At 51.1% G+C, this 27,668-nt stretch overlaps 1 protein-coding gene across 2 annotated transcripts in view; it reads left to right on the top strand.

Moving 5' to 3' along the window:
• RIMS3 (regulating synaptic membrane exocytosis 3) overlaps positions 1-26,852 on the top strand; it is a 44,346-nt gene extending 17,494 nt beyond the window's left edge. The window contains exons 3-9 of one of the 2 annotated variants that reach the window (XM_055403070.2): positions 4,913-5,078; positions 5,440-5,687; positions 11,204-11,345; positions 15,822-15,934; positions 19,172-19,273; positions 19,614-19,753; positions 20,714-26,852. In XM_055403070.2, the coding sequence (XP_055259045.1) occupies positions 5,471-5,687; positions 11,204-11,345; positions 15,822-15,934; positions 19,172-19,273; positions 19,614-19,753; positions 20,714-20,926 (927 nt within the window). In that variant the 5' untranslated portion in view covers positions 4,913-5,078; positions 5,440-5,470 and the 3' untranslated portion in view covers positions 20,927-26,852. Of the gene's footprint in view, positions 1-4,909; positions 5,079-5,439; positions 5,688-11,203; positions 11,346-15,821; positions 15,935-19,171; positions 19,274-19,613; positions 19,754-20,713 lie in introns of both variants that reach the window. The other variant, XM_055403069.2, reaches the window with a different exon arrangement.
• The last annotated feature ends 816 nt before the right edge of the window (positions 26,853-27,668 follow it).

Genomic DNA, 27,668 nt, shown 5'->3' with positions numbered 1-27,668 from the left:
TGTTGACAGCTTTCTCTGTGACCCTGGCTGTGTCTCCTTCCCATTCTGAGCCTTTTTTCCCTCTTCTGCAAAATGAAAGGCTTGGGGTTGGAATAGGGAGGCAAATCAGTTTGACCTCATGAGCTGGTTCTCATCAGTTGGTGATGCAGCACTGTGTTAAGAATTCTGAAGTTAACTATGGCCCCAGTGAGAGGGAGAGATGGATTAGTGATGTCTAGGGAGGGGTGGTAAGAGCCTTAGTAACTTGCTATTCCTTCCAGACTAACAGTCCACCACTCTGGGACAGATTCCTTGGTATTTTCTGTTGAAAGAGTGAGCAGGTAGTTTCATCTTGGGCTTTTGGGTAGCCTTACTGACACTCACGGGCATCGCTGGCGGCTCAAATGATATAGAATCTGCCTGCAATGTGGGAGATCCGGGCTTGATCCCTGAGTCAGGAAGATCCCCTGGAAAAGGAAATGTCTACCACTCCAGATTCTTGCCTAGAGAATTCCGTAGACAGGGGAGCCTGGTGGAGTCCAGGGGGTTGCAGAGTCGGACGTGACTGAGAGACTGACACTCTCTTCTTTCACTTTCACTGATGCTCTGAGAAGGTTTATTACTTGGTTAGACACATGGTCAAAAGGAGCAAGGGGCCCAGGGTGGCCAGGCAGAAACTTGAGTCCTGCTTTTGTCAGGATTCAGGGGAGGGTGTGGGGAGCCTTTAGGGTACTGAGACCCCAGGGCAGAGGTCAGACATTGAAGGCTGGAAAGAAAACACTCCTTCCTTGGGCAGCTTGGAAGGTATCTGCTGGCATGGAGCTTGGCAGGTACGGGGGACAGTGGGAAGGGACCCCTGGAGGGGATGTCCAAGCTGTCACCACAGAGGCTTCAGCAGGGAGAACTTAAGAGTGATTCTTCCATGACCTGGCAAGATCATGGGAGGGTTTCCTTCCATCAGGAGCCATGACCCAGGTTGGAAAAGGGACAGTCCTGCTTGGAAGCAGGGCATTGTTGCAGTGACTTTTGCAGACATTCCTTTAGCCACCTCTTAGGACCACCAATATGTAAAATGCTGTGTGTCGGCCCCTCTCCACTCTGCTCCCATCTCCACCTGCTGCCCTGTTCCCATCCCTGTGCTCTGATGACTTGGGGGGCTGCTGTGAGCAGCACTGCCTTCCTCATAGAGGCCAGGTGGTTGGCTCCAGCTGGCTTTCCATCTTGTCCATCTTGAGCTAGACTGGATGCCCAAGAAGCAACCGGAGCTCTGATTCTGAGCCTGCTGCTGCCTTGTGTGTGGAAAGGACTCAAGAGTCAGACTTTATCCGACCCTTTCGGTTTACACACAGATGAGGAACCCAGGCCCAGAGAAGGTCACACAAAGAATCTGTATAGACATTATCATCCCACCTCCTGATTCTGAACTCTCCCCAGCTGCCCTGCTCTGGACTTGGGACCAGAGGTCAGGCCCTGAGACCCTGGGCCCTCCTAAACATTCAACAGCTCTCCCGGGCAGTTAAAGATGAGAACGCGGCTGTGGGTGGTGCAGAGTCCTGGATGTCAAACCATCTGCTTGTCGGTTCCATTCATTATTCACGAGGAAACATGAGCCCCTGGGTTGGCAGGGTCAAGAATTTTGTCCCTTACCCTCTTTCCTTCTCTTCTCCTGTGGCACCCAGGAAGCACTTGCTTCTCTAGCTGTGGTCTGAGTGGTGTCTCTGCTGCCCCTCAGATGCTCATTGCCAACCTGGGAACTTGGGCCAGAGCAGGTTTTCGGATCACAGATACTTTGCCTGCAGTTTTCTCAGCCTGGAGATCCAGGTCAAACCTGTGCGGGAGGGCTGGGCTCCCCTCTTTGGGCGAGCTCTGGGCCAAAAGGGAAGGGGCTGCTGAGTGTATCTGTCTCTTTGTCAGAACAAGAGACCCAGAACAGGAGTCAGGCCTGGCTGCTACTTCTTAGCTGGGTTGAATGGGCGAGGCCTTCAGTTCTCTGAGACTCATTTTTCTCATCTGTGACATGGAGATAACTGCGCATGTAACAGAAATACCCTAAGGAGTAAATTAGGTTTATGCTGTAGCCAATTCAAAGTATCAGATAAGCCCTTTCCCACCGTCCACCAGAAGACCATGCAGATACCAAACAAACACACAGACTGGCACGAGAATTGGAAACTAAAGAGGTCATCATAGACCCAAGTCCAGGGGCACTTTCCATTAGCTGCAAGGTTGATGGGGGATGGATGGAGAAATACAATCCGAGACTGCAGACATCACAGGGCCAGCGAGAACAGGCCAGACAGCCACAAAGAAGGCAAGACATGGCTTTGACTCATCCCTACTGTCAGCCCTCATTTGCTAGGCCGACAGGAGCCGTGCTAACCAGGAGCACAGGCAGCCATGTTCAGCTGTCTGGGCCTGTCTTGCTATCCGCCTGGAGTGATGCCTTCCCTTCCCACCCTCGTTTCCCCTCCCCTTTCTGTGTCCTTTTGAAAAATCAGATTCCCTTGGGATGACAGGGCCTCCCTGGGGAAAGTGCCGGGGGCCAGGACAGAACTGGGAAGGGCCAGGGGCAGAGCCCACCTGCAACCGTCCCTTCTGAACTCTGCCCAGGCCTTGGACTTTGAGGTCGACAGCAGGAGATCCCACATCCACACTAAAGAGAACACTGGGCGCCTGCAATCCTGCTCCCAGAGTAGTTCCAATGCCCTCTGTGCTCTTTCCTAGCTGTCATCAGAACTGCCACTAAACACTGAGCTGCATAACTAGTTGTTCACTGTCTGTCTTCTCCCCTGAACCGGAGGCTCTGGCAGGGCAGGATGCATTTGGTCCGGCTCATTACTGCATCGTTGGCACCTTAGCATAGGCCCAGGAGTTTTAGGGGCTTACTCTTTTCTTAATTTTATTCTCCGAGAAAAGATATTTTTCTAAAGGATATTATTAAATAAAATGATGAGCCTTAGCATGAATATGAGTAATAGTTCAAACTGGAGTCACTTGTGGTGACCATTTTGTAATGTACAGAACCACCAAATCACTGTTCTGTCCCTGGATCTAACATAGTGCTGTAGGCCTTTATGGTTCCATGTGAAAAAATGAATAGGAAAAAAAATTTTTAATTGCTTTGGTTATTTTAGGATATTATCTTGCCAATTTCTACAAGAAGCTCTGTTAGAATATTGATTGGGATTGCACTGAAACTATAGGTCAATTTAGGGATAACTGACTTCTTTTTGGGGGGGAGATAGTTTTTAAAATTTAAGTATAGTTGATGTACAGTATTATATGTTATAGGTATATAATATAATAATTGACAATTTTGAAATGTAATACTCCATTTGGGCTTCCCTGGTAGCTAAGACTGCAAAAAATCTGTGTGAAATGCAGGAGACCCAGGTTCAATCCCTGGGGTGGGAAGATCCCCTGGAGAAGGGAATGGCAACCCACTCCAATATATAGTTACTATGAGTGAAGTTGCTCAGTCATGTCTGACTCTTTGCAACCCCATGGACTGTAGCCTACCAGGCTCCTCTGTCCATGGAATTTTTGAGTCAAGAGTACTGGAGTGGGTTGCCATTTCCTTCTCTAGTGGATCTTCCCAACCCAGGGGTCAAACCCAGGTCTCCTGCATTGCAGGCATACGCTTTACCACCTGAACCATCAGGGAAGCCCAAAGAGAACATCAAGATGTCATGGTGATTGTTGTTTAGTGGCTAAGTTGTGTCTGACTCTTTTGCAAACCCATGGACTGTAACCCACCAGGCTCGTCTGTCCATGGAATTCTCCAGATAAGAATACTGGAGTGGGTTGCCATTTCCTTCTCCAGGAGATTTTTCCCAACACAGGGGTCAAACCTGCCTCCCCTGCTTGACAGGTGGATTCTTTACCACTGAGCCATCAGGGAAACCCAGTTACTGTGAACTGTTGGCTGCATTCCCTTTGAATATATGTTGAATGCAGCATTAGAGAGTAAATTTGTCGACTTTGGAAAGGAATTTGGCAATGTATTCCTAGAATCAGAAATATGTTTATGCTGTCAGTGTTAGGTAGGATGCTTCTGGATGTAACAGGGAACCCCGATTCAAGCTGGCTTAAGCAATGGAAAGCACATTGTCTCACATAACTGGAAAGCCAGAGAAGGCGGGTTCCAGGGTGGCATCTCTGTGCTGTGCCACCCTCAGCTTCACTGGCTTCATCCTAGGCTGGGCTGTCTCTCAGGGAGAGGTCTTGAGGAAGGGAAAAGAGAGACACACAGAAGGAGAAGCACCTACCTCTCTTGTAAGCCTGGAATCCAAATCTTCCCCTTAAGTCAGATTGAACCAATTTAGTCATATGCCCACCCTTGGCCCAGTAAGAGTAACCAAGGTGAATGCCGCTCACTGATTGTTTTAAACAGGTCAAGAGCTGCCTCTGAAACAAGGATGGGTGGATAAAACCAGTGCGCTGCCAGGAAGCAGGAAGGGAGAAGCTACCAGTGGCGTTCACACCCGACAGCCCAGTCACTTCATTTCCAGGAGCTGATCCTAAGGAAATAAGCAGATAAAAATCAGTGTACAAAGATCCTTATTGCAATGCTGTTTAAAAGACAGGAGAGAAAGGGAAAGGGAGAGAGATGAGAAAGTTGAACTTGATCTAAGCAGTAACTGTATTGAAGTATTTAATTATACTGTCTCCATACAATGGAAAATTATGGTGGCATTTAAACAGTTCTACAAAGTGTTAATGACATTGGGAAGGTCTTGTGATATAACATTAAGTGAAAAATAGCAGGATAGAAAATTATATTGGCAGGATGAGTTGTTATTTTTTAAAATGTGTAGAAAAGAGACTGGGAGGAAATAGGTTAAAATGCCTGTCGTGGCTGCCTCCCAGCCATGCAATTAAGGGTGATTTTTCCTGCTTCTTTACACTTTTCTGTCCCACTCCCTTCAAGCAGGAGGACCCCTTCGGCAGTCTGCCCGGCTAGAGCCACATTTGTTCTCTCTGCTGTCATTTCTGGCTGTGAAAACAACAGTCACGCCTGCTGAATATTTACGCTTTGCCTGACACGGTTCCAGGCACTTTCATCTGCACTAATTTAATCCTTCCAACAATCCTATGAGGTAAGTGCTTCCGTTTCTCATTTTGCTGAGGTTTTCACTGAAACCCTGAGATGTCTGGTCACGAGGTCACACAGCTAGTGTGTAGAGGCCCTTGGAATTCAAGAGTGGGCCACCTGACTGCACAGCCTCCACCTTCCCTGCCAAACCAGGTCGCTTGTCGGGGCAGCCACCCGCTGACGGGAACAATCCCATTGATGGAGCCAGATTTTGTGCACACCTTTACACGGACTTGTTCATTTAATCCTCGTGACCTCAGAAAGGCTGAGTGCCTTGTCCAAGGTCACACAGCTAGGAAGGGCTGGGGCCGAGGTCGAGTGGCCCGGGGTCTGATGTGTGACCCCTTTCTCTCCCTACCCCACAGGGTTGCCTGAGGTCCTGCCGCCCCGTGGACCATGTTTAACGGGGAGTCAGGTCCGGCCTCGGCTGCGGCCTCCAGGAATGTGGTGCGGAGTTCCAGCATCAGTGGGGAAATCTGTGGGTCCCAGCAGGCCGGGGACGGCACCGGGACCAGCACTGCCAAGAAGCGACGCAGCAGCCTCGGGGCCAAGATGGTGGCCATCGTGGGCCTGACCCAGTGGAGCAAGAGCACGCTCCAGCTCCCCCAGGCTGGTGAGGCCGTGGGGCACCCCATGCTGGGGTTGGGGGGCAGCTCACTTTGCGGTCACAGGATGCCCAGGGACTGCCCTCGTGGGTGTACACTCCTACTTCCACAAACACTTAATGTCGCACCACCATACAGCAGGTGGTGTTCTGGGTCCAGTCTGTGTAAGCTCTGAGACAGGTACTGAAGCACAGAGAAGGGAAGGAAGACGCCCTAATCTGCACAGCTAGTCGGTGGTGGAGTCTGGATTCAAACCTCAGCATCGGGCTTCTGAGCTCCCAACCTTTATACTCTGCTGCCGCTACACACAGACTGACCCACTAGTCAGCAATTATTCATTAGAGAGCCATCGTGTCCCTAACACTGTGCTCAGTGACACTGCCACTTCACGGACACATCCAGGAGATTCAGTCTCGCCTGTGATGTCTGAGTTTCTTAAGTACAACTAGCTGCACACATATGTTACAATCCACAAGCGAGACACACACATACAAAGACACATGCCCTGCATAGTCACATGACTAGCACGCTCAGTTGCTCATAAAAGCTACCTGTACTGCCAGGAGAACACAAGACATCCGTTGACACTAAACATGGTCACAATAAAACCAGTCATGCAAATCACATACAGTCCTCTGTATACAGATGCACAGACCCGGACCATGAAAACACAGTAACATACATGCACCCTCAGTGGCCCGTGGTCACAGAAACACATCACACGTGCGCACAATACCTCACGACGCTACATTCACGCACTACCTTAATAGCTGGCTGCTGCTGCTAAGTCACTTCAGTCGTGTCCGACTCTGTGTGACCCCATAGACAGCAGCCCACCAGGCTCCCCCATCCCTGGGATTCTCCAGGCAAGAACACTGGAGTGGGCTGCCATTACCTTCTCCGACCTTAATAGCTACCTCCTGATAAATACATTATACTTTCCCAAACAGCTGGTGATAGGATCCCACTTATGCCCCAGACTGGTGGGTGACCCATCTTCTCACACACTGTCAGCCCTGCAGCTCACGTCACAGAGGAGGCAGTCCTCCCTCCCCACCAGGACCTCCTCCCTTGGTGGCATCAACCCAGACACCAGCTGGTTTTGTTTTAAAATCTCTTCCTGCTTATTTTGCTCAGAGTAACAACTTCCCTAAGAAACCATCAAATAGGCAGCTGGATGGGGGTGGTGAGGGGGTGGGGGCACCAGAGGATCTGGGGAGAATGCTCCTCGAGACTCCCAGTTGGGGCTGGGGGTGGGGGGGATTTTTCCAGGCCTTAAAATAGATTCTTACAAAGCCCTCCACAGGAGCATGTGGGACGGTCTTTTCCAGCAATCAAGCTGCGATGTGGTTTCTGGCTCAAAGAAATGCCAGACGGGGAGGGGGCTTGAGATTCTTATCAGCATCCCTGGCGGGGCATGGTCCTTGTGAATGTGCCTGACACTAAGGGAGTCAGGGAGATGGGGATCTAAGAATCTAGGAGTTGGGCTAGAACAGGACCAAGGGGGTGAGATTAAGGTTGGGAGACTAGATTAGGACAGTGGAGGAGATATTGGGCCCCAGGAGTCTGGCTTTAGGAAACCAAGCCCTGCTGATCTCTGGCTGAATTGGCTGATTCAGCTTTAGACCCAAAGGTCTCTTCATGCCCAGATGATTTGGAGAGACAGTGTTCCAAGGCCAGGGCTAGTGCCCAAGTGACTGACAAACATGTCAGTGATGTGCCTGGGACTGTCCACCTACCCAGACTCCACAGTCAGCAGGCAGGGAGAGCAGACACCAGGATGACCTCCTGCCTTGTAGAGGAACAGTCAACAATGGGGCTTCTGGATCACTTGTCCCTGTAGTGTGCAAGGGCACAGATGGAGGCCTGGGGGGTGCGGGGAATTGCCCACTGCCCTTTTAACTGAAGGCCTCTGTGAATCATCCAGTTGCCAAATGTCAGAGCAGAAAGGGGCCCTGGAGACCCTCTGGTCTGGTGTACTCATTTCATTGATGAGGCATCTGAGCCTGGAAAAGATAAGAACTTTAAATCGACCTTCAGAGAGACACCCTGCCATTTACCACCTGGGCAGCTTAGGCAAGCTGCTTCACCTCTGTGAGCCCACTTCCTCGTTTATAGCTTGAGGACAATGATACATGCCTTGCTGAGTTGTCCAGGGGACTGAATGAGATAGGATATGTAGCGGTGCCCCCACTTCTTGCCTGACACATAGTAGATACTTGGTAAATTGTTGGTTATTATTACTGATGGTCACACAGTAGGGCCAAAAAAGAAGTGACTTCTTTAGCCACCCCTTGCTTGTAGCATACTCCCCTCCCATCTACAATTCCTTGTCCCTGTATTTTTCTCCCAGGCCTTGGGGTTGCCAGTGTCCCAGTTTAGAGCCCATCCTCCTGGATGGGACGGTCTGGCCCCAGAGGGAGGTATGGGGCTGATCACTGTGGGCACTGGCCCTGGAAGCTCTGTTCTGGGGTAAGATCCTAGCAGCGTGCCCCTGCTGCCCCTGCTGGGATGGCCCAGTTCCCTGAAGGGCAGGGCTGTGTAAAGTGGGGACAGACCCCTCTCTGGGACCCAGTCTTCTGGGTTCTGGGTCTGCCCATCACAGGATCTTCCATACCTCTCATTGACCTGAGCCTTGCCCATTCCCTCCTCTTCATTTCAAAGCCTGGATGATTGCACCAGCCTCTCCTCTAGTTCCCCTGCTTTTTGCCTGTTCCTTCCATTTTATTTTCCTCATGTTGCCCTAGAAAGGCCTTCCAAAAACTCACCCTGAAACTTTAGAGTACTAGTCCTGGGTCCCACTTGAGGGACCTTGAGAAACTCACTTTCCCCCTGAGCCTCTGTTTCTTCTGTAAAATGGAGGTTAAAAGTCTGTCTCCCAGCTTCCTTCTAGATCTAACATTCTTCAGGTTGTGGGAGCAGAGAGGCAAGTGGGGTCAGAGTTTTGGGTTCCCAGGACCCAGGTGGGTTCTGGCCTGACCTTCGGCTGGGTCCACACAGGGCCATCTTTGGCTGTTCTTGCCTTTGATCAAACGGAGCTTCTCTTTTCAGTACCAAGGACAGCTGCTGCCTCGCTCTGGGCTCTGGACTCTGGACCAGGGTGGGGTAAGGGCTCAGGATCATTCCAGGAGATCCCCTGTAGTGCTGCTGGAGGCTGACTTCTTCTTCCTTGTCTGTGGTGGGATAGATGGGATGGCTTCTGGAGTCTGTTGGTCCCCAAGGACCACAGAATTGTTGCAAACAACTTGGTCCAATTCTCTAGGGAGACAGGCTACATAAAGTTACTTCCTAGATCAACAGGGTTCAGATACTGGACTGGTGTGAAAGCAGTAGGGGAATTTTCACTGAGGTTGCAAGACCTTCCTTCCCACCCAGAGACGCAGAACTTAATCTCTGCTGAATCACGGCTCAAACCAATATGGAGTTGGTGGAGGGGCGTGAAAAGTAGCACATCAGTGGACTGGGAGTCAGTGGGCCTAGGCTCACTCCAGTTCTATGAGTGCCTGGACTTTAGGGTCCCCATCTGTGAAATGACAGGGGCATTTCAAGATTCTGTAACTCCCCTAAGCAGGGGCTCACAGTAGGTCGGGCAGCTCAAAGAAAGTAAACTTCCTTCAAATGGGTCAAAGCTTTCCCAAGCTCTAGAAGTGGGGGGTTTGGGGTCATGAGTAGTAAGGCTCTGACTTCACCTCAGGATATATGTTGGGGGGATTTGAGGTGAAGGAGGATAAAGTGTGGCCCCCACAGACCCTTCTGTCTTCTAACTGGATTAGAGGGGCTGTGGCAGTTAGGAGGAAGGGACAGGGCAAGTCTTCCCCAGCTACAATTATTGCCCAGTCCCGTGTGTGGTGGGACACACACCATTTGTGGATTTGCATCCATATATATGATTGAGCAGATGGGCTCAACTCCTAGTGCTCTGGTGTGAAGGTCACATGCGTGTGCAAACTATGTCATGTGTATATATGACAAAGACTTGGTAGGGCCATTTGTGAGTATATGTGACTGATGTGTGAACCTAACACATGACCCTGTATGTGAGATCACTGTATCAATATATGTGATTGTTGGCAGTGTGTGTGTGTGTGTGTGTGTGTGAGTAAAAGAAATGCATGAGCTAATAAGACTCTGTGTGAATGTGTGTGGTGTAAGAGACACGGACACTTTGATGGTCTTATTGATCCCTGGATAGTAGCTATTCCAGTATCCCAGAAGCTGGCAAGGTTTCAGAGAAGACATGCCTCCTTACCAGCACCCCACTGCCAGTCCCCCATCACACTCACTAGTGACGCTGCCCCTCTCAGCCTTTCCTCTCCCAGTGGGACTTCCTGAAAAATAAGTAGGGCAAAGCAGGAGGATAAAGTCCCTGTTTTTCCCAGGCTGGGGTCTTGAACATCCTCTCCCAACCCACTGCTGGATGTGAGTGGGAATCGCCAGGGTGACCGGCTCCACCTTCCCAGTGCTTCTGTGCTGCCTGCCTCACCCTGGCCTCTCCCCATCACTGTAAGCAACTCCACTCTTAAGTTGCCTGGGCCTCTAACCAATGACAGCAAAAGCTTCCCTCTCTGAGTGCCACCACTTCCTTCCCCATAAGCTCCTCAGGCATACAAGCTCCAGGAGGGGAAGTCCCTGCAAACCCACAAACTGTCTTCTGACCCCACACTGCCCCAGCCCTGCCCCCAGGAGGAGAGAGTGTCTAGAGGGACCACACTACAATGCTGAGGAGGTTGCCATGGAAACCAGGCAGGATGGTATGCTGCTCAGAGAAGCAAAGTGTCCCATGTTCCTTGCAAGACAAAAGAGGGGGGGTTAGAGATGTCAAGCCCCCTCCCCGCCAGACAGGAGGTTCGGAGACACTGGGGGTAAGCTCTCAACACACAGCTTCTGAGGTTCTTCTGTAGACTTCTTCCTCAAAGCCAAAATCAGTTCAGGTCAACCTAGCAATCTCTCTCTGACTTCTGTCTCTAGTGGCCTCTCCACACACACCCCCCTCCACATTCAGAGCCTGTTAGTTTGCGAGTGACCAGAGTTTGCATAGATTTTTTTTTATAGGACCTGTGAAAGTTTCACAGAGGTGGTTTGTGACCTCCATGAATGATAGGGCTCATGAGAGTACTTGGAAAATGAAAAATCTGAAAATTCTGGAGAAGGCAAACTTTCCAGAAGAAGAAACTTAACCCTTTGGGGTAAGGGCTGAGATTGAGTGGGAAGGTGTGGGTCAGGGGATCCTGGTGAGGATGAGTCTGAGGGACAAGGGCTCAACTCTGCTGACTCTCCACCCAGAGCCCCAACATCTCCACTCTGCCTTCAGCCATCCTTCTCATCTGCTTTGCGTCACTGCGCTGAGCAGGATCGGGGGTCAGGCTGTGGGCTGGCTCTAGAGGTCATCCCAGCATTGCCCCTGCCTCCAGTCAGAGCCCTGCCTATTCTGCCACCTCCCAAGAGGTTGACTTCAGCAGTGATCTCAGCGAAACCTCAACAGCAATCTGACCTTCTTCCCTGTCTGTGCTTCGGGGGGTCACAGAAGGGGCCACCAAGAAACTGCGCAGCAACATCCGGCGGAGCACGGAGACGGGCGTTGCCGTGGAGATGCGGAGTCGGGTCCCTCGCCAGGGCAGCCGGGAGTCCACAGACGGGAGCACCAACAGCAATAGCTCCGATGGCACGTGCGTTCGGACCGCCCCCACCGTGTCCCCGCCCTCCACCTGGGTCCTCTGGTCACGGCGCAGGGTCGGAAAATATGGTTGGGTTTGCAGGCCAGATATCTGAGTTCCTCTGTACCCCTGCCCCCTCTGTCCCCGTCCCCTGGACACCGGCTGCCTGGGCCCGGTCTCCCTATTGCTCCTGGCAGCTGTCCCCCATCAGAATACTCCAGTGACCTAAGAGCAGCCCATCCCTTTGGTATGTTTCATGCCTCCCACCTCCCAGGACTTACGTGCTTTTCCACTCCAGGGGGTAGTGCTGGAAAGGAAAATGGGCTCCTAAAATCTTTTAAATGCAAAACAGCTGGTACAGCTCAGATGAAAGGCATTCTCACAGGTAGACTTACTTGGAGCTTAGAGAAGGAATTTGGACTAGATTGGTGTTTTTCAAACTGGGTGTTGACTCACAGGCAGGAAGTCAAATCAGTTTAGTGGGTCAAAACCAGCATTAGAAAAGGAAATAGAAAATTCAGGTATATACTATTGGAGGAAGGAAGAGTTACCTTGTGAACTTCTTTTTGTGTATATAGATGCATGTAGGTCTATGACGTTAAATATATTTCTTACATATGCATATGGGTTGCAGTCAAAAATTTGAAAGTCTCTGGGTTAGATACTCCCTTGATCTCTTCAAATCTATGAAATGATGGATATATGATTAAGATTTTCTGAATCAGCTTCATTAAGGCTCAATAATTTCAGAATTCTATGGCCCTTTTATTTGAGATTCTATGATCACGTCTCACTACTATGCCTGCTTCTGTGAATGCGAGTAGCTGCTTGGATTTATCTTACCATATGCAGGGCACTGCTGGCTCTTCAGATCAGGGCCTCTTATTCTGCGATCTACCAGTCAAAAACAGTGTCTCAGTCAATACAGTAACCCTCAGGGATATTGGTGCTACCAGTAAATGGCAACCCACTCCAGTGTTCTTGCCTGGAGAATCCCAGGGACAGCAGAGCCTGGTCGGCTGCCGTCCATGGGGTCGCACAGAGTCGGACACGACTGAAGCGACTTAGCAGCAGCAGCAGTATCTCCATTTTACAAGTGGAGAAACTGAGGCACAGGAAGAGGGTATGGCGCCTTCCCAAGTCACAGCTATAAAGTGGTAGTGGAGTCAGGTTTTGAACTAAGGACATTTGACCCTAAAATCTTTGTTCACAATCTCAGCACTGTCGGTACTAAGCTCCTGAGATTCTGTGACCTCTTGAGTTATATTTCCTTTTGTTGTTATCCTTTCTCTTTTTTAAAAAACTGAAGTATAATTGATTTACAATATTATGTTTCAGGTATATGGAAAGTGATTTGGTGATGTATATGTCTATATTATTTTTATGATTCTTTTCCATGATAGTTCAGTTCAGTCGCTCAGTCGTGCCCGACTCTTTGCAACCCCATGAATCACAGCACGCCAGGCCTCCCTGTCCATCACCAACTTCCGGAGTTCACTCAGACTCATGTCCATCGAGTCGGTGACGCCATCCAGCCATCTCATTCTCTGTTGTCCCCTTCTCCTCCTGCCCCCAATCCCTCCCAGCATCAGAGTCTTTTCCAGTGAGTCAACTCGTCGCATGAGGTGACCAAAGTATTGGAGTTTCAGCTTTAGCATCAGTCCTTCCAATGAATACCCAGGACTGATCTCCTTTAGAATGGACTGGTTGGATCTCCTTGCAGTCCAAGGGACTCTCAAGAGTCTTCTCCAGCACCACAGTTCAAAAGCATCAGTTCTTCGGCGATCAGCTCTCTTCACAATCCAAATCTCACATCCATACATGACCACTGGAAAAACCATAGCCTTGACTAGATGGACCTTGGTTGGAAAAGTAATGTCTCTGCTTTTTAATATGCTATCTAGGTTGGTCATAACTTTCCTTCCAAGGAGTAAGCGTCTTTTAATTTCCTGGCTGCAATCAGCATCTGCAGTGATTTTGGAGCCCCCCAAAATAAAATCTGACACTATTTCCACTGTTTCCCCATCTATTTCCCATGAAGTGATGGGACCAGATGCCATGATCTTAGTTTTATTACAAGATATTGAATGTAGTGCCCTGTTTATATTTTAATATAGTGGGGTATATCTGTTAATCCCATATGCACAGTTTATCCCTCCATCCCTCCCCTCTGGTAACCATTATGTTTGTTTTCTATGTCTGTTTCTGTTTTGTAAATAAGTTCATCTGTACTATTTTTTCGGAGAAGGCAATGTCAAGCCACTCCAGTACTCTTGCCTAGAAAATCCCATGGACGGAGGAGCCTGGTAGGCTGCAGTCCGTGGGGTCGCTATGGGTCGGACACGACTGAGCGACTTCACTTTCACTTTTCACTTTCACACATTGGAGAAGGAAATGGCAACCCACTCCAGTGTTCTTGCCTGGAGAATCCCAGGGACGGGGGAGCCTGGTGGGCTTCCGTCTGTGGGGTCACACAGAGTCGGACACGACTGAAGTGACTCAGCAGCAGCAGCAGCACACCCACCTTCTTTATCCATTCATTTGTTGATGGACATTTTGATCGTTTCCACATCTTGGCTATCGTGAATAGTGCTGCTTATGAACATCGGGATCATGCCTGCTTTTTTTTGGCACTATATTTATTCACTTTATTATTTATTTTCGGCTGCACATGGAATCTTCCGGGACCAGGGATCAAACCTGCGTCCCCTGCATTGGCAGGTCAGTTCCTAGCCACTGTGCCACCAGGGAGGTCCATCATGCTCACTTTTGATACTGTGTGAGATGGGTGCCTAGCCTTGGGAATACTGAGTTAAAAGGTGCTCTAGTCTTCTTGTTCTGATGAGAAATATTTCATCGTATACATCTATTCATAAGGCATGTTCAGTAAACTCCCTTTGGGCCATTGATATGCCAGAGACCTAAGAAGTTGAAATAATTTAGCAAACCTGCAAGGTAACTTTCGGTTCTACTGAGGTGATGACTTTTATAACCAGCCTGTGTTTTACAGATCTGTGGAGTTTTGAGGCAAGTACATGAATTGAGACTGTCTGCTATTCATTTAAGTTTTTCAGATCCCACTATCCAAAAAATGTGATGTTAGACTTCTGCTAACTCTGGCCAATAAAAATGGATGGGCCTCAAAGCCCCTTCCTAGGGAGTGGAGGTTGAGCCTGGCGAGGAAGAGACACAGGCCCTGCTGATAAGTCTGTGCAGCCTGTCTCCTCTTCCTGCCTGTCTCCGGCCAAAGGAGACTCAGTCCAAAGGGTCCAACAGGGGATTGCTCCTGGGACAGCCTTTTCTCTCTCGAGGCAGGAGCCTAGGCTGTCCTAGGAGATCTAGGAATATCTTGTGATCCATTATAGCCCCCGGGCAGTTCTGGGCCAGCCCTCCCTCACCTGTCCTTTCTCTGCTGGCCACACCCAGAACATCCAGGCTTGAGGACATGCAAAAGTAGCACATTTCCTATGATGGTCACACCAGCAGTGGCAATAACTGCCGCAGATCATTTCCTGTCTGTCTGGAACTTCTCCTGCTCCCTCTGCCCTAATCCTCACCATCGCCCTGTGTGAGTTGAGTGTCAGCTCTGTTTTGTAGGCAAGACAAGTCTCTTACCTCTTGGAGCCTCCGTTTTCTCATCTGTTCAGTTCAGTTCAGTTCAGTCGCTCAGTCATGTCCGACTCTTTGCGACCCCATGAATCACAGCACGCCAGGCCTCCCTGTCCATCACCAACTCCCGGAGTTCACTCAAACTCATGTGCATCGAGTTGGTGATGCCATCCAGCCATCTCATCCTCTGTCGTCCCCTTCTCCTCCTGCCCCCAATCCCTCCTAGCATCAGAGTCTTTTCCACTGTAGCACTGGATTATAGCTCCTGCCACCCACAGTGGTTGTCCGGATGAAATGATACCTATTTGGAGCATGGCGTACACTGTTGGAATCTGGCCAACTTTCAATCACTGTCAGTTTTTCTCATTCCTATTTCCACACACAGCCATGGACCACCACCACCCCCATCACTTGTCATTAATCTCAGCCCTGTAATTGTGTTATTTCGGTCTCAGTTGCTGTTTAGGGCGCCACCTGACATTCCTGACTTGGATTTCAAACTCATAGTCAACTCAACCTCTGTTTTTGGAACTTGCTCCAGGCATTGAAATATCTGACCTTTGTCTTTGGTTCTTTGCATTACACCCCTGGTGAGGACACAAAGTATCTAGCAAGTCCTGCCTTTTCAGGGTCACCTTAGAAATCCTAGCGCTTGAAGATTTAATATCATGATGGTTAGTCTCTTTGCTCAAGTGACATCAAAGTCTTTTTCTTTAATGTGCAGAGATGAACAGTTCTGTGTGTCCCCAGTCACAGTGGTATACTTTCAGTATGTCCAGGGCAGATTGGGGCACAGAGGGAGTAACCAGTGCCCCAGGGGCAGCGCTACTGCCTCCCACCACCCAGACGCCCTCACATACCCCTCTGCCCCTTCTCCAGGTTCATCTTCCCCACCACCCGGCTTGGGGCCGAAAGCCAGTTCAGCGATTTCCTGGATGGGCTGGGACCAGCCCAGATTGTGGGGCGACAGACGCTGGCAACCCCGCCAATGGGTGAGTCTTCTTTTATTTATTCTCTATTTTAATCTTGGCTACGCTGGGTCTTCATTGCTACACTTGGGCTTTCTCTGGTTGCAGCCAGTGGGGGTAGCTCTCTAGTTGCGATGCTCGGACTTATTGCAGTGGCTTCCCTTGTTATGGAGCACGGGCTCCAAGGCTCTCAGGCTTCCATTGTTGTGGCATGTGGGCTTAGTTGCCCCGAGGCAAGTGAAGTCTTCCTGCTTGAGAGATTGAACCCATGTCCCCTGCATTGGCAGGCAGATTCTTAACCATTGGACCATTCGGGAAGTCCTGGGTGAGTCTTCTTAAGGGTAGGGTGAGTAGGGCAGTGGCAGCCATGCAGCAGAATAGGTGAGCTCAGCGGGGGCCCCCCATGATGCAATATAAGCAGCAGAAAGGAGCCCTCACTCCGGCTCTTATGCCAGTGAGGAGGCGTCAGCATAGCGAGTCTCAGTCCCTCCCACAGCAGAGAGGAGAGGGGTTCCAGCCTTTCTCTGCTGGCCACACTGCAGCAGCTTTTCTGGCGCATTCCCTCCCTCACATCACCACTCTCACCCACTATCTCACCGCCTACTATGTGCCCGGCAATGCTAGTGCCAGGCATAAGACGGTGAACAAAGATTATCATGGCATCGACATCCACGGAATCTGCTCTGTCACTGATTCTTTGTGGGACCTTGGGCAAGTCACATCCCTTCTGTGAGCCTCGGTTTGCTCATCTGTAAGATGGGAATAATAATGGCTGCCTTAGTTCTGCAATCTGAAGACAATTTTTTGAGTCCCTGTTTGATGACTTGCATGAAATATTTCATTTACGCCTTAGGAACTGTGTCTTATTTGACTTGTTACTTCTAACAGTGCCTGGCACCTAGAAGCCTTTTAGTAATTTTCTCATCCCTCCTCTCTGTAGCTAGCAAGTACTCCCTACGGTCTATTCTTGGTCCTCTTAGCTGAAGTTCTGGCTCCTTCCCCCTCTCTCTCCCTCAGATTCTGGCTGTGTTGGCTTCAAGCAGCAGCTCCCAAGCTAGCTTCCCTAGAGATGCCCACTCGCCTCCACCCCCTCCCTCCCCATCAGTCTGACCTGAGCAGTGTCTGACCCAGACGTCTGCACTCAGCCCTCACATAGACAGTGTCTAACCTTCGACCTCACAGCAAATGAGAAAGTTGAGTACAGACAGTGCCCTGCTGTGACCATGCAGTGGAGCTGACATTCCATTCCAGGCCAGGACTCCTCCCACTGCACTGCCCTGTCTTCCTGGAAACGGCTCACACAGGAGCCTTTGTCTACTGGAAGAGGGGTCCATAGGGACCCTCAGAGGGTAAGTGGCAGCTCCCATCTGGCTCTTGGGTAGGATTTGGCTAATTCCCAGTCCTTGCTTTCAGGCTTTTAAGGGCCTGGAGAGTCTGCTTTTTCTAGCTCTAGGCCCAGCCAAGGGCTGGGAGGTGGTGAGAAAAACCAGCCACTTGCACAAGGCTAATGCACCATCGCAGCCTGGAACACTCGTGTGTGGCGCCCCCTGGTGTCCTAAATTGGGAAGGACAGGTTTGCATTGGCTTTCCTTGTTGGGGATGTCACAATGAGAGTTAAGATTAATTAATTCCTGAAACCTCCCCCTCCCCATTCCCATGGGGAGGTCAGGAATAGCTAGAGGGAGAGGGATGAATTGCAGGATGTCTCCTGAAAGTCATAAGTCCCCATCTTCCAAAGTGTGCAAATACACAGTGGCATAATAGTTCAGAGACTCTAAAATGAGTGGCTGAACCCAAAGTCTCGCCCATTTTAATTTTGCTGCATCATGCTTATGATTCTGAACCCCCTTTTTTTGGCCACGCGGCATACAGGATTTTAATCCCCTGATCAGGAATCAAACCCGTGCCTCTGCAGTGGAAGCAGAGTCTTAACCTCTGGACTGCCAGAGAATTCCCTCTATACTCCTTTGAAGGACGTCCCAAGTGACTAGCAAAGATGGGCACAAAAAAGGACAGAAATGGTATGGACCTAACAGAAGCAGAAGATATTAAGAAGAGGTGGCAAGAATATACAGAACTATATAAAAAAGATGTTCGTGACCCAGGGAAACAATGGAAACAGTGACAGGCTTTATTTTCTTGGACTCCAAAATCACTGCAGATGGTGACTGCAGCCATAAAATTAAAAGACTCTTGCTCCTTGGAAGAAAAGCTATGACAAACCTAGACTGTGTATTAAAAAGCAGAGACATTACTTTGCAAACAAAGTTCCGTCTAGTCAAAGTCATGGTTTTTCCAGTAGTCATGTATGGATGTGAGAGTTGGACCATAAAGAAGGCTGAACACTGAAGAACTGATGCTTTTGAACTGTGATATTGGGGGAAACTCTTGAGAGTCCCTTGGATTGCAAGGAGATCAAATCAGTCAATCCTAAAGGAAATCAATCCTCAATATTCGTTGGAAGGACTGATGCTGAAGCTGAAGCTCCGGTACTTTGGCCACCTGATACCAAGAGCCAACTCATAGCAAAGACCCTGATGTTGGGAAAGATTGAAGGCAGGAGAGGGGGATGACAGAGGATGAGATGGTTGGATGGTATCACTGACTCAATCAACACGAGTTTGAGCAAGCTCCAGGAGATGGGGAAGCTCAGGGAAGCCTGGCGTGCTGCAGTCCATAGGGTTGCAAAGAGTTGGACATGACTGAGGGACTGAACAACAACTCTGTACTCCTGGGACATCTCCTGCCTTCTCCCATCTTTTATCAAGGGTGGGAACAGGCCTTCATTTCCGGGGCGTGCCTCATGGCCTGGGCAGTCTTGTGTCTCGTCACCTCTCCAAACCGACATTCTTTAAGTATCTATTTGATGTTTATTTAGGGGAGTAGCTGATGGCCGCTGTGTAGAAGGTGAAGACATCTATTGAGCACACAGCCTCCCCTGTCTTCCTGATACAGAAATCTGTCCCCAAACTTGCTATTCTGCTCAGTGAAACAGAGCCCCCTCCCTTCTCCCAACCCAGCTTACCTTTGTGATTCCCTAAGCAGGGCTCTGGAGGGTCACGCCCCCACTCCACCCCAAGGGCCCTATCAAAACATTTCTCAACTGCTTTAAATTGGCCTCTGGAGAGCAGCTCCAGCGCATGCAGTTTTCGTCTGTCTTGTGCCCTTTCAGCACTGGAGCATCCTCTGCAGACTGCATGCTGTGAGCCAGCCTGCCCCTTGGTCTGACTCTGCCTCGACTGTCCTCCTTCCCCCTTGCAGGGGATGTACACATTGCCATCATGGACCGGAGTGGCCAGCTGGAGGTGGAAGTGATTGAGGCTCGGGGCCTGACCCCCAAACCCGGCTCCAAATCCCTCCCAGGTGAGGCAGAGCAGCTGGGATGAGGGATCTTGGAAATGGGGTCCTGCCAGGGAGGGATTAACAGCTGAGCTCTGGGTCTAGCAAGTCCTGGCTCCCCATTGGCCTAATCAGTATTCTCAATAATGGAGTCACGATTGCCTGGAAGGCCAGTCGGGGGCAGGAATGGGAGGGGAGGACAGAGGAGTTGGTATTTGAGTCCATTTTGTCCACCTGCTGTCCACTGGTCAGCTCCTCCTGCTCACCCTGCTCCCCTCCAGGATCACGTGGAAATCAGGGGATGGGGCAGGCCACAGCAGTTTCCCTGGGACCCCTCCCCATCATGCTCTCTTCCATCCCTCAGCCACCTATATCAAGGTTTACCTACTCGAGAATGGGGCCTGCTTGGCCAAGAAGAAGACAAAGGTGGCCAAGAAGACCTGTGACCCCCTGTACCAGCAGGCTCTGCTCTTTGACGAGGGACCCCAGGGCAAGGTGCTGCAGGTGAGCGTCACGAGGCCAGGGGGTGGGGCAACTCTCAAAGACTACAGACTGTCATTTAAAATTTATTTATGGTTTATCCTGTGCCAGCACTTTATACCCTTTACCCATTTTTTGTTACAACCTAGTGAGGTGTTATTGCCTCCTGTTGATTCATAAGGAAACCAAGGTTTGGGGGGATAACTTGATTACCCCCAGGTTGCACAGCTGGTAGGTAGAAGCAGGTTTTATTTTTTTAAGATTTTTTTATTTTGATGTGGACCATTTTTAAAATCTTTATTGAATTTTTTACAATATTGCTTCTGTCTTATGTTTTGTTTTTTTTGGCCAAGAGACATGTGGTATCTTAACTCCCCAGTCAGGGATCTAATATGCACTTCCATGATTAGAAAGCAGATTCTTAACCACTGGGGGACTTTCCTAGGGGACAGGAAAGTCCCCTAGAAGCAGAGTTTGACCACCGCCTTCTTCCACCAGGTGGTAATGTTTATCCTCCTATTGTGATCCAGCAGCAGAGCAATAGCTGTGGCCCAGGTCCTGGACTCTCAGCCTGCTTCCAGCTCTGGAAGCCTGTCATCCTGGATGCTAGGAGGCTCTGGAAGTCAGGGCCAGGTTCTAATCCCAGCTGTGCCACCAACTGCCGTGTATCTTTGGGTTAGTTGTTCGCTCTGAGCTACATTTCCTTTTTGTGGAAATAATAATCCATATAGCACCTCTACCTAGATGGTTGTAACAACAGAGAGAATATATATAAAGGCTGTACACCATAATGCATACCATAAATGCTTAATAAGCCTGGCATACCACAAGTGCTTAATAAGTTGTTGCCTGGAGTCAGTCTGAGTTCTGCCTCTCGCAGTCCCATCTGTGCCCTGGCAAAATCTCTACACGATTCCTAGGCCCACCGCCCAGCCCTGGAGTTGGAGAGCTGGCTCAGCTCCTCCCTCTTCCTCCCCCTGGCAGGTAATCGTCTGGGGAGACTACGGCCGCATGGACCACAAGTGCTTCATGGGCATGGCCCAGATCATGCTGGACGAGCTGGACCTGAGTGCCGCAGTCACCGGCTGGTACAAACTCTTCCCCACGTCCTCAGTGGCAGACTCTACGCTCGGCTCCCTCACCAGGCGCCTGTCCCAGTCCTCCCTGGAGAGCGCCACCAGCCCCTCATGCTCCTAAGGACCTCAGGGAGAGGCCGGGGTGCGACGTGAGAAGGGGTGTGGCTGCCTCCCGCCTCCTCCGCCCTGTACATAGTCTTCACGTCTTTCTGGCTCCCTTGCCCTGCTGCATGCCTGTTGGCTACTGGGCCTGTCCCAGCTGTCTTTGGAGACTCTAGCGCGTGTGCGTGTGTTTGTGTGTGTGTGTGCCTGTGTGTGACCATGTTAGATCTATTCATTTGTCTGGGTGTAGCCTGTCTTGGTGATTATGTGGGCTGAAACCCATATCTCTCCGTGTCTCGTTGTGAAGAAACCCAAAGGAGAATTGTGTGGCCAGGACTCTCCGCCCCCACCCCACCCCGCAGAGTCCAGGGGTGGAATGGGGGACACGGTCATTGGCTCCTCCCGCCTGGCCCCGGGCTCAGGGCAGAGCCTGCGTGTTCCCACCCGTGCCTGTTCTTGGTGGTCTCTGCTTAGTTTTCCGTCTTGTCCTTTGTTCCACCGCTGCCTGTCCCAGCACTGCTGCTCTTTTTTGAGGAATGTAGCATCCATTGCAGCCGGCCACACTGAGGCCCCTCTGGGAACCCTGACACCCTCCTTTCCACCGAGCTCTCCAGCCGCTCTTCCTACCGAATGCATCCACAGCATGTAGCAGCTCACCTAGGGCCCTGGCCAGGGCCCCGGGGAGCAGAAGATGCTGGGGAGCTGAGGGCTTGGAGATAGCTTTCTCCCTCCAGCTAGCACCTCCCCCTTCCTAAAAGTGAGATCCGAGGGGGCGTGGTTCCCAGGGCTGCAGGCCAGGTGCCTTGGCAGGAAGTGTGGGTGCCTCATTTTGCATTGCTCACCTCCGGTATCCCTTTAAGCCTCCTTGCTCCCGACATGCCAAAGGAGCTCTCCCAGTGGACCCCAGGAGGTGCGGACTGGATGGTCTTAACCTGCAAGAGGTTGGCCTCAGAGGGCACGTTGTCTACCAGAGTGGGCAGCCCCTGACAGTACCCATGTCCTTCCCAGGCCCCGAGGGTGGCCCTGTGCCCCTCGGGGCTCAACCTGAAGGGGCCTGGCTTGTTGAGGGGCCATGGAGGGCGGGGCTGCTGGCAGGAAGGAGGAGGGCTGGGACTGACTTGCTCTAAGAATCCTGTCCGACCTTCAGGGATTAGCTGCATGAAGCTGACTATTAGGGGCTCTATTTTTTTTTTTTTTTTTGCTCATTTCCAGACCAGGGTCTGTGTTTGAGAGCTCAGACTTACTGCGGCTCCAGCCTCTGGGCTCCCGCACAGCCTGGCTCTGTACTCTACAGACCATGACAGTCACCAGCTCTGCACAAGCAATACTCACCCCCTTGGCCTCCCCGCCTCCTGTGCTCTGCCGCTGCCCTCCGGAGGGTGGCTGGGCCTGCTCTTGATGCCGCACCTGTCTCTGCTGTCTTTCCACCCTTGTCTGGTTGGAGCTTTCCAAAGCCACTCAAACCCTGACCTGATTGGACAGCTGGGCCCCCCGGGGTGGGCACCAGGGCCTGGACTGGACCTTGTGAGATGCCGGCTGGGAATCCTGAAGTCTGGCTCGGGAGCCCAAATCTGTCCCTCTGCCTCCTCAGGTCTGGTGTGAAAGGTGAAAGGTTGCCCAGGAGATGGACATGGCGGGGTCAAGGTCTGGGGCCCCCCGCCCCTTCCCCAGACATCACTCCCAAGCACGGCATGACTCTCATCCACATACATGGGGGTAGCCATGGAGAGGTGCTTGGACTCCATTCATCACCAAAGCCAGGTGTACGTGGGGATGGATGCTGAGGCGGGCACGTGGAGGCAGAGGCTCTCTCAGACAGACCCTTCTCCACCAAGGGGTTTCCTTTTCTGGCAGGATCCACATTGGGCTGAAGCCAGGGCCTGACCACCTCCCTCCCAGGAAAACTGCCCATGGACAAAATGTGGGTGAGGGCAATAAGAACTAACAGAACGAGAGCCTGGGCTGACTCCTGCCGGAGCTGGACAGGAACTATTGTGTTTGTGGAGAGAGAGGAGACAGCTGGGTTGAGTTTTCTCTTTCTCAGACATTCTCTTCTGGTGTTGGGACTGGGTAATGTGTTTCTCATGTGTCTATGGCCAAGGGCTCTATGGTCTTGGATCCTTGGGCGGGGAGAAGAAGGAAACCCGCTTGCAGAAGATTATTTATATGTCCTGTGAGTGACGCAGAGCCGTCACCCTCAGAATGGTGTGCAAATACTCGACAGCTTTGGAGTGGTGGGATTATTAGTGACCCATAGGTCCGTGTAGATCTTTCCTGATGTGGCATGGAGCGGTGACACCCCGACTATGCGGTCACCCCCAGGGAACGAGGACTATCAGAGAGGGTGTCACCCTTCTTCCCCTAGGGACCCAGGAAGACAAAAGATGGGGAGCTACCAGCTGAGGCTGCTGCTGGGGAGTCAAAGGCTGCTGGCCCCTTGCCTCCGGGGAAGGTTGGCTAGCAGGGGGCACATACTAGCCAGAGGGGTGGCCTGACCTGTCCGAGAGGTGGGCCACTCCACTGTTCCACCTCACTAATGGGAAGTCATTCCCTACCCAAATCAACCTTGGGGGATTATATTTAACCCTTTGTACCAAATCAAGTTAATCCAGTTACCCCACCTGGATTTTCTCCCATGAGAGTGAAGTCTAGTGAGGGTCCATATATGTGTGGTAGTAAGCGACTGGACTTACGGGTCTGTCTGGGCCTCCTGGATGCAGGGGCTTGTCTGAGAGGCTGCTCTGCAACAAGCCTGTCCCAGTGGAGGAGGGAGCACGTGTGACTGCTGGCCTTCCCTGGAAGGGGGAGCATCCATCCCTTGAGGAGGGCACGGTGGGAAGGGGAGGAACATGATTCCTCCCAGGCACTGTTGGATGCAGTGTCACAGCTCCACGTGCCCGCTCCTTACCCCAGGGGACCCTGGGGCTGATGACAGGCTGGGCTTTTTGTCACTCAATCTCCCTCTGCTCAGGCAGGTTTCGTGGAAGACGTGGCACAGACAGCCCTGCAGCGCTGTCGGGCTGTGGGCAGGAACCATGACAGATGATTCAGAGCATCTGTCTTCGTGTTTCTGCTGTGTTCAATCTGTCCCGCTTCCTTCACAGACTCCTTTCCTAAAGGGATGGCTGTGATGGGCTCTTGGTATGAATCAGACTCCAGTGAATGGGGCCAAGTCTTGGTTCTTCCCTGAAGGATCGCATCCCTTTTGTCAAACCATCTCCCGAACTACTCCCCACCCGGTCTCTCGCCCAACCCAGCACTCTTAGGAAAGGAGGCTCTCAGTATGCAGCAAGCCCAGGCACTGCCAGCATTTCAGGGGCCGAGAGAGAGGGTTGCCCCTCTCGCTCACCACTAGTGGGATCACTGGTTCTCCCCGGGGCCTGACCAACCAGGGCCAGCATGCCTGAGTTCTTTACTGCCAGCCTTGGAGAGAGCGGAAGCCTCCCGCCCCCTTTAAAGATGCTAGAGCCCTGCAAGGGCACTTCTTTGGAAATGAAATGTAGCACAATCTTAAACTGCATTACCAGGAGCCCTGGCACGCGACCAGGGTCCTTGTTCCACGCCCTGCTTAACAGGAGAAGCTGGGCTCCCCGCCCCCGCCCCCCACCCCCCAGCCGGGGCTCCAGAGCTCCTGATAACCTCTGAGTCCCCATCTTCTTCAGCCCAGAAGGCAGCAGGGCTTCAAAAAGGTTGCTCTTCTGCTTCTTCGGTTGCTTTCTGCACTGTGTAACCCTGTGGACAAGTTGCTGCCTTTGCTCGTCGGTGGAGGGGGGGGCGTGTCCTTCAGGACCAGGAGGCTGGCCATCCGGCCGGGTATCTGCGGCGGCTGCCAGGAGAGGGAGGGGGAGAGGTCTGCTGCCCGCCACGGGCTCCTTTCTCTCTCCCTCTCTGCCTCTCCCCGGAGTTTTCTTCTCCAATATCCTGACCCAGAAAGAGGTTCCTTAAAATGCTGCTTCCTGTACTGGACTACCGTTCACCTGCATGATCAGGGAGGAGATAGGAACATAGACTCGTCCCCTACCTTCTCCCTCGAGTCTGCTTTTCACTCAGGTCAGAAGAGATTGGGGCAAAACAAAAACAGTCGTGACTGAAGAGCGAGCGTGCCCCGCCTGCTCCAGTGAGGCCTGATGGGGACTGGATCGGCCTGGGCTGGCTGGGCAAGGGTTATTTTGAAAGAGTGCCTGAGCATCTCAGAGTGATGTCAGTGATGCCAAAGAGAGCAACTTGGCCTCCTGGGGCAGCAGCTCTGCCAGCTGAGCCACACACGTGCGGCTCGGGTGTTGGTGTCGGCATGCCCCCTGGTGGGACCTTGTTCTCTGACAAAGGGCTTAATCTTTCCATGTAGCAAAGCAACTTCCTCTCCCCTCAACCCTGAGCTCAGGCCTTTGTGGGCCCAGTAAGGCTGTGCCTGTGAGGGAAACTTGCATTCTCCCAGGGGCCCAGACTGGCTTGGGGAGGATGCTCGCCACAAAGCATGCGTGTTACTGCTCCAGGAGAACCTCCCCCACGTTCTGGTTGGAAACTTGGCCAGCAAGGACAGGAGCCTTCAGCCTCCCAGGCAGTTTGCACTGATGCCAGGGAAGTCCTTGGGCCTGGGTTCCAGAGAGCTTGGCAAACAGAAATGGGCCCTGGGAATCCCAAAGGCAACAGAGCATCCGCCCCAAAGGTCAATGGCCTGGACAGCCAGCTACAGAGAATCCAAGGCTGTTATATACAGAGAAACTGTGACCTTATGCAAGTCTCCTCCCTTTTCTGGGTCTCAGCTTCCTCATCGGCAGAACCAGAGCATTTGCTAGTTATTCCATGGTTCCCTCCAGGGAACCATGGACTTTTTAAAGTCTGATCTGGAGCTGATGAGGATTGTGAGACTGATACACCTGGCACCTGGTCCCACAGGCTGGTTCCTTCCAGCCCTGTGGGCAGGTCCTCACCCACCCACGCCCAGATGCTGCTTCTGACAAGAACTCTGGGAATCCTAGCGGACTCTACTCCTTCCACCTCCTCATGGTTTATTGTTCTCTTCCTCTTATGTGATGAGATAATTAAGGGTTGTCTGCAATGGACAATTTCCAAGGGGCTGATGTGAGGTTACAGCGTCAGCTGCATCCTGCGTAGGTCAGTATCCCCACCAGCAGACGATGCTGGGTCAGTCCTCATCTCTGCTTCTAGAATGGGATCGGTGGGAGAATCTTAAAATAAGAGGCTCTCTGATGGGAGGAGAGAGGGAACTTATTTCTCTTCAAAGTATTTTGCTTCTTGAATAAATATATATATATACCACTCTTCTCCAGAATGCCTTTTGCAGACACCATCTCAACAGGCAGAGTGGCTGCTGCTTCCTTAGGAAAAGCTGGCCTGATTGTTTCATCCACTCCTTGAGAATGTAAATTCACAGGAGGCAAGAACCCCTTTTTTAGAATTTCCAAATGCATCCTGCAAAGAGAGAGAGCAGATAGGGACTGACAAGCACACTGTTTAGATAAGAAGCAATTAGCCTTTTACATTTTCTATATGCAGCATCTTCCCAAACCCGTTGTGGCTCCCAGGTGGCAGGTGGATGGCTGGGAAGGACTACCGGCTGTTTCTTACAACATTCTTGCCAATTCCCTTGAGGAGAAAATCCTTCACATGGCTTCTGCATGTACAGTATTTGGGCAGCAAAAAAAAAAAAAAATTATTAAAGTCAGTTTGAAAATGGTTTCACGTGTTGCTTTCTGAAGATGGTTCTTAATTCTAGGAGAGAGCAAACAGTTCTCGAGGACTGAAACAAGGAAGAGGAAGATGCCTTGGCTGACAAGCAGAAGAGAGAAGTACATCTCAGAAAAAGCCCTGAAAGATCTGACCTGGGCATCTGGGAAATCCGTTGTCACAGTATGTCACTGGGCCATGGAGTCTGACTGCTTCAGGCAGCTTCCTGGTTCTGTCTCCCAGGATCCCTGCTTACAGGCCCTCAAAGCCTTCTATTCCCACATATTCCATGAGGAATGCCCAGAACCAAATAGAGGGAAAGTTAAGGATGGAGCTGAGGCCACTGCCCTTGACCCACTGCAGCTTTCTGAGCTCTTGGGTCCAGAAGCTCTGCTCAGGCAGGTGGCTGGGGCAGTCTCGCTTGCTCAGCCACACCTGATACAAGCAGTAAGCATAAGCTGTTGACCTCCAGTGCTGTGACCCCTGGAATACCCCTTTCTCTCCCTGCCTCAAGTAAGGATATAGTCACTCTGGGCAGTACCACTGTCCTCTTAGGACTGGATCTAGGGGTATGGAAGATGGATAAAGTATAGCAATGTCACAGCACAGGCTTGCCAGGAGAAAGGCTGGCACCTGCCTACCAAGAGCCTTTCAGAGTCAACTCCACTGCTTCGGCTCTGGCCCTTGGCCTTGCAGTTCCACTGGGCACCATCTCTTGGAAGGCTCATGAGACCTGGATCTAAGCTCTGGTGCTTCCCCAGCATTCTGTCTTTTCTTTCTTTCCCACTTCTGCTCTCTGAGACATCTCATACACGCTCATGGGTTTTAAGAACTTCCATGCTTCTAGCCAGTGGAAAAAAAAAAAATTTTAAAGAGGGTAAAATTAAGAAAAGAGGGACAGACAACAAAACTGAGATCCATAGAGACATTCTGAAAGATGTTCTTCAGACAGAAGGAAAATGGTACACACTTCATAGAGTTGTTGGGGGAATTCAAGTGAGGTGATATGTTTAAAGTGCTCCGAACAGTCCCTGGCACAGAGCATTTACTGTGTTTGCTGCTGTAAAGAAAAT

The sequence above is a fragment of the Moschus berezovskii genome, chromosome 4, assembly GCF_049115385.1.
Source record: "Moschus berezovskii isolate FMDL1 chromosome 4, NW_MosBer_1.0, whole genome shotgun sequence".
In the NCBI taxonomy this organism is placed as follows: domain Eukaryota; kingdom Metazoa; phylum Chordata; class Mammalia; order Artiodactyla; family Moschidae; genus Moschus; species Moschus berezovskii.
This window is presented reverse-complemented; position numbering and strand designations above follow the sequence as displayed.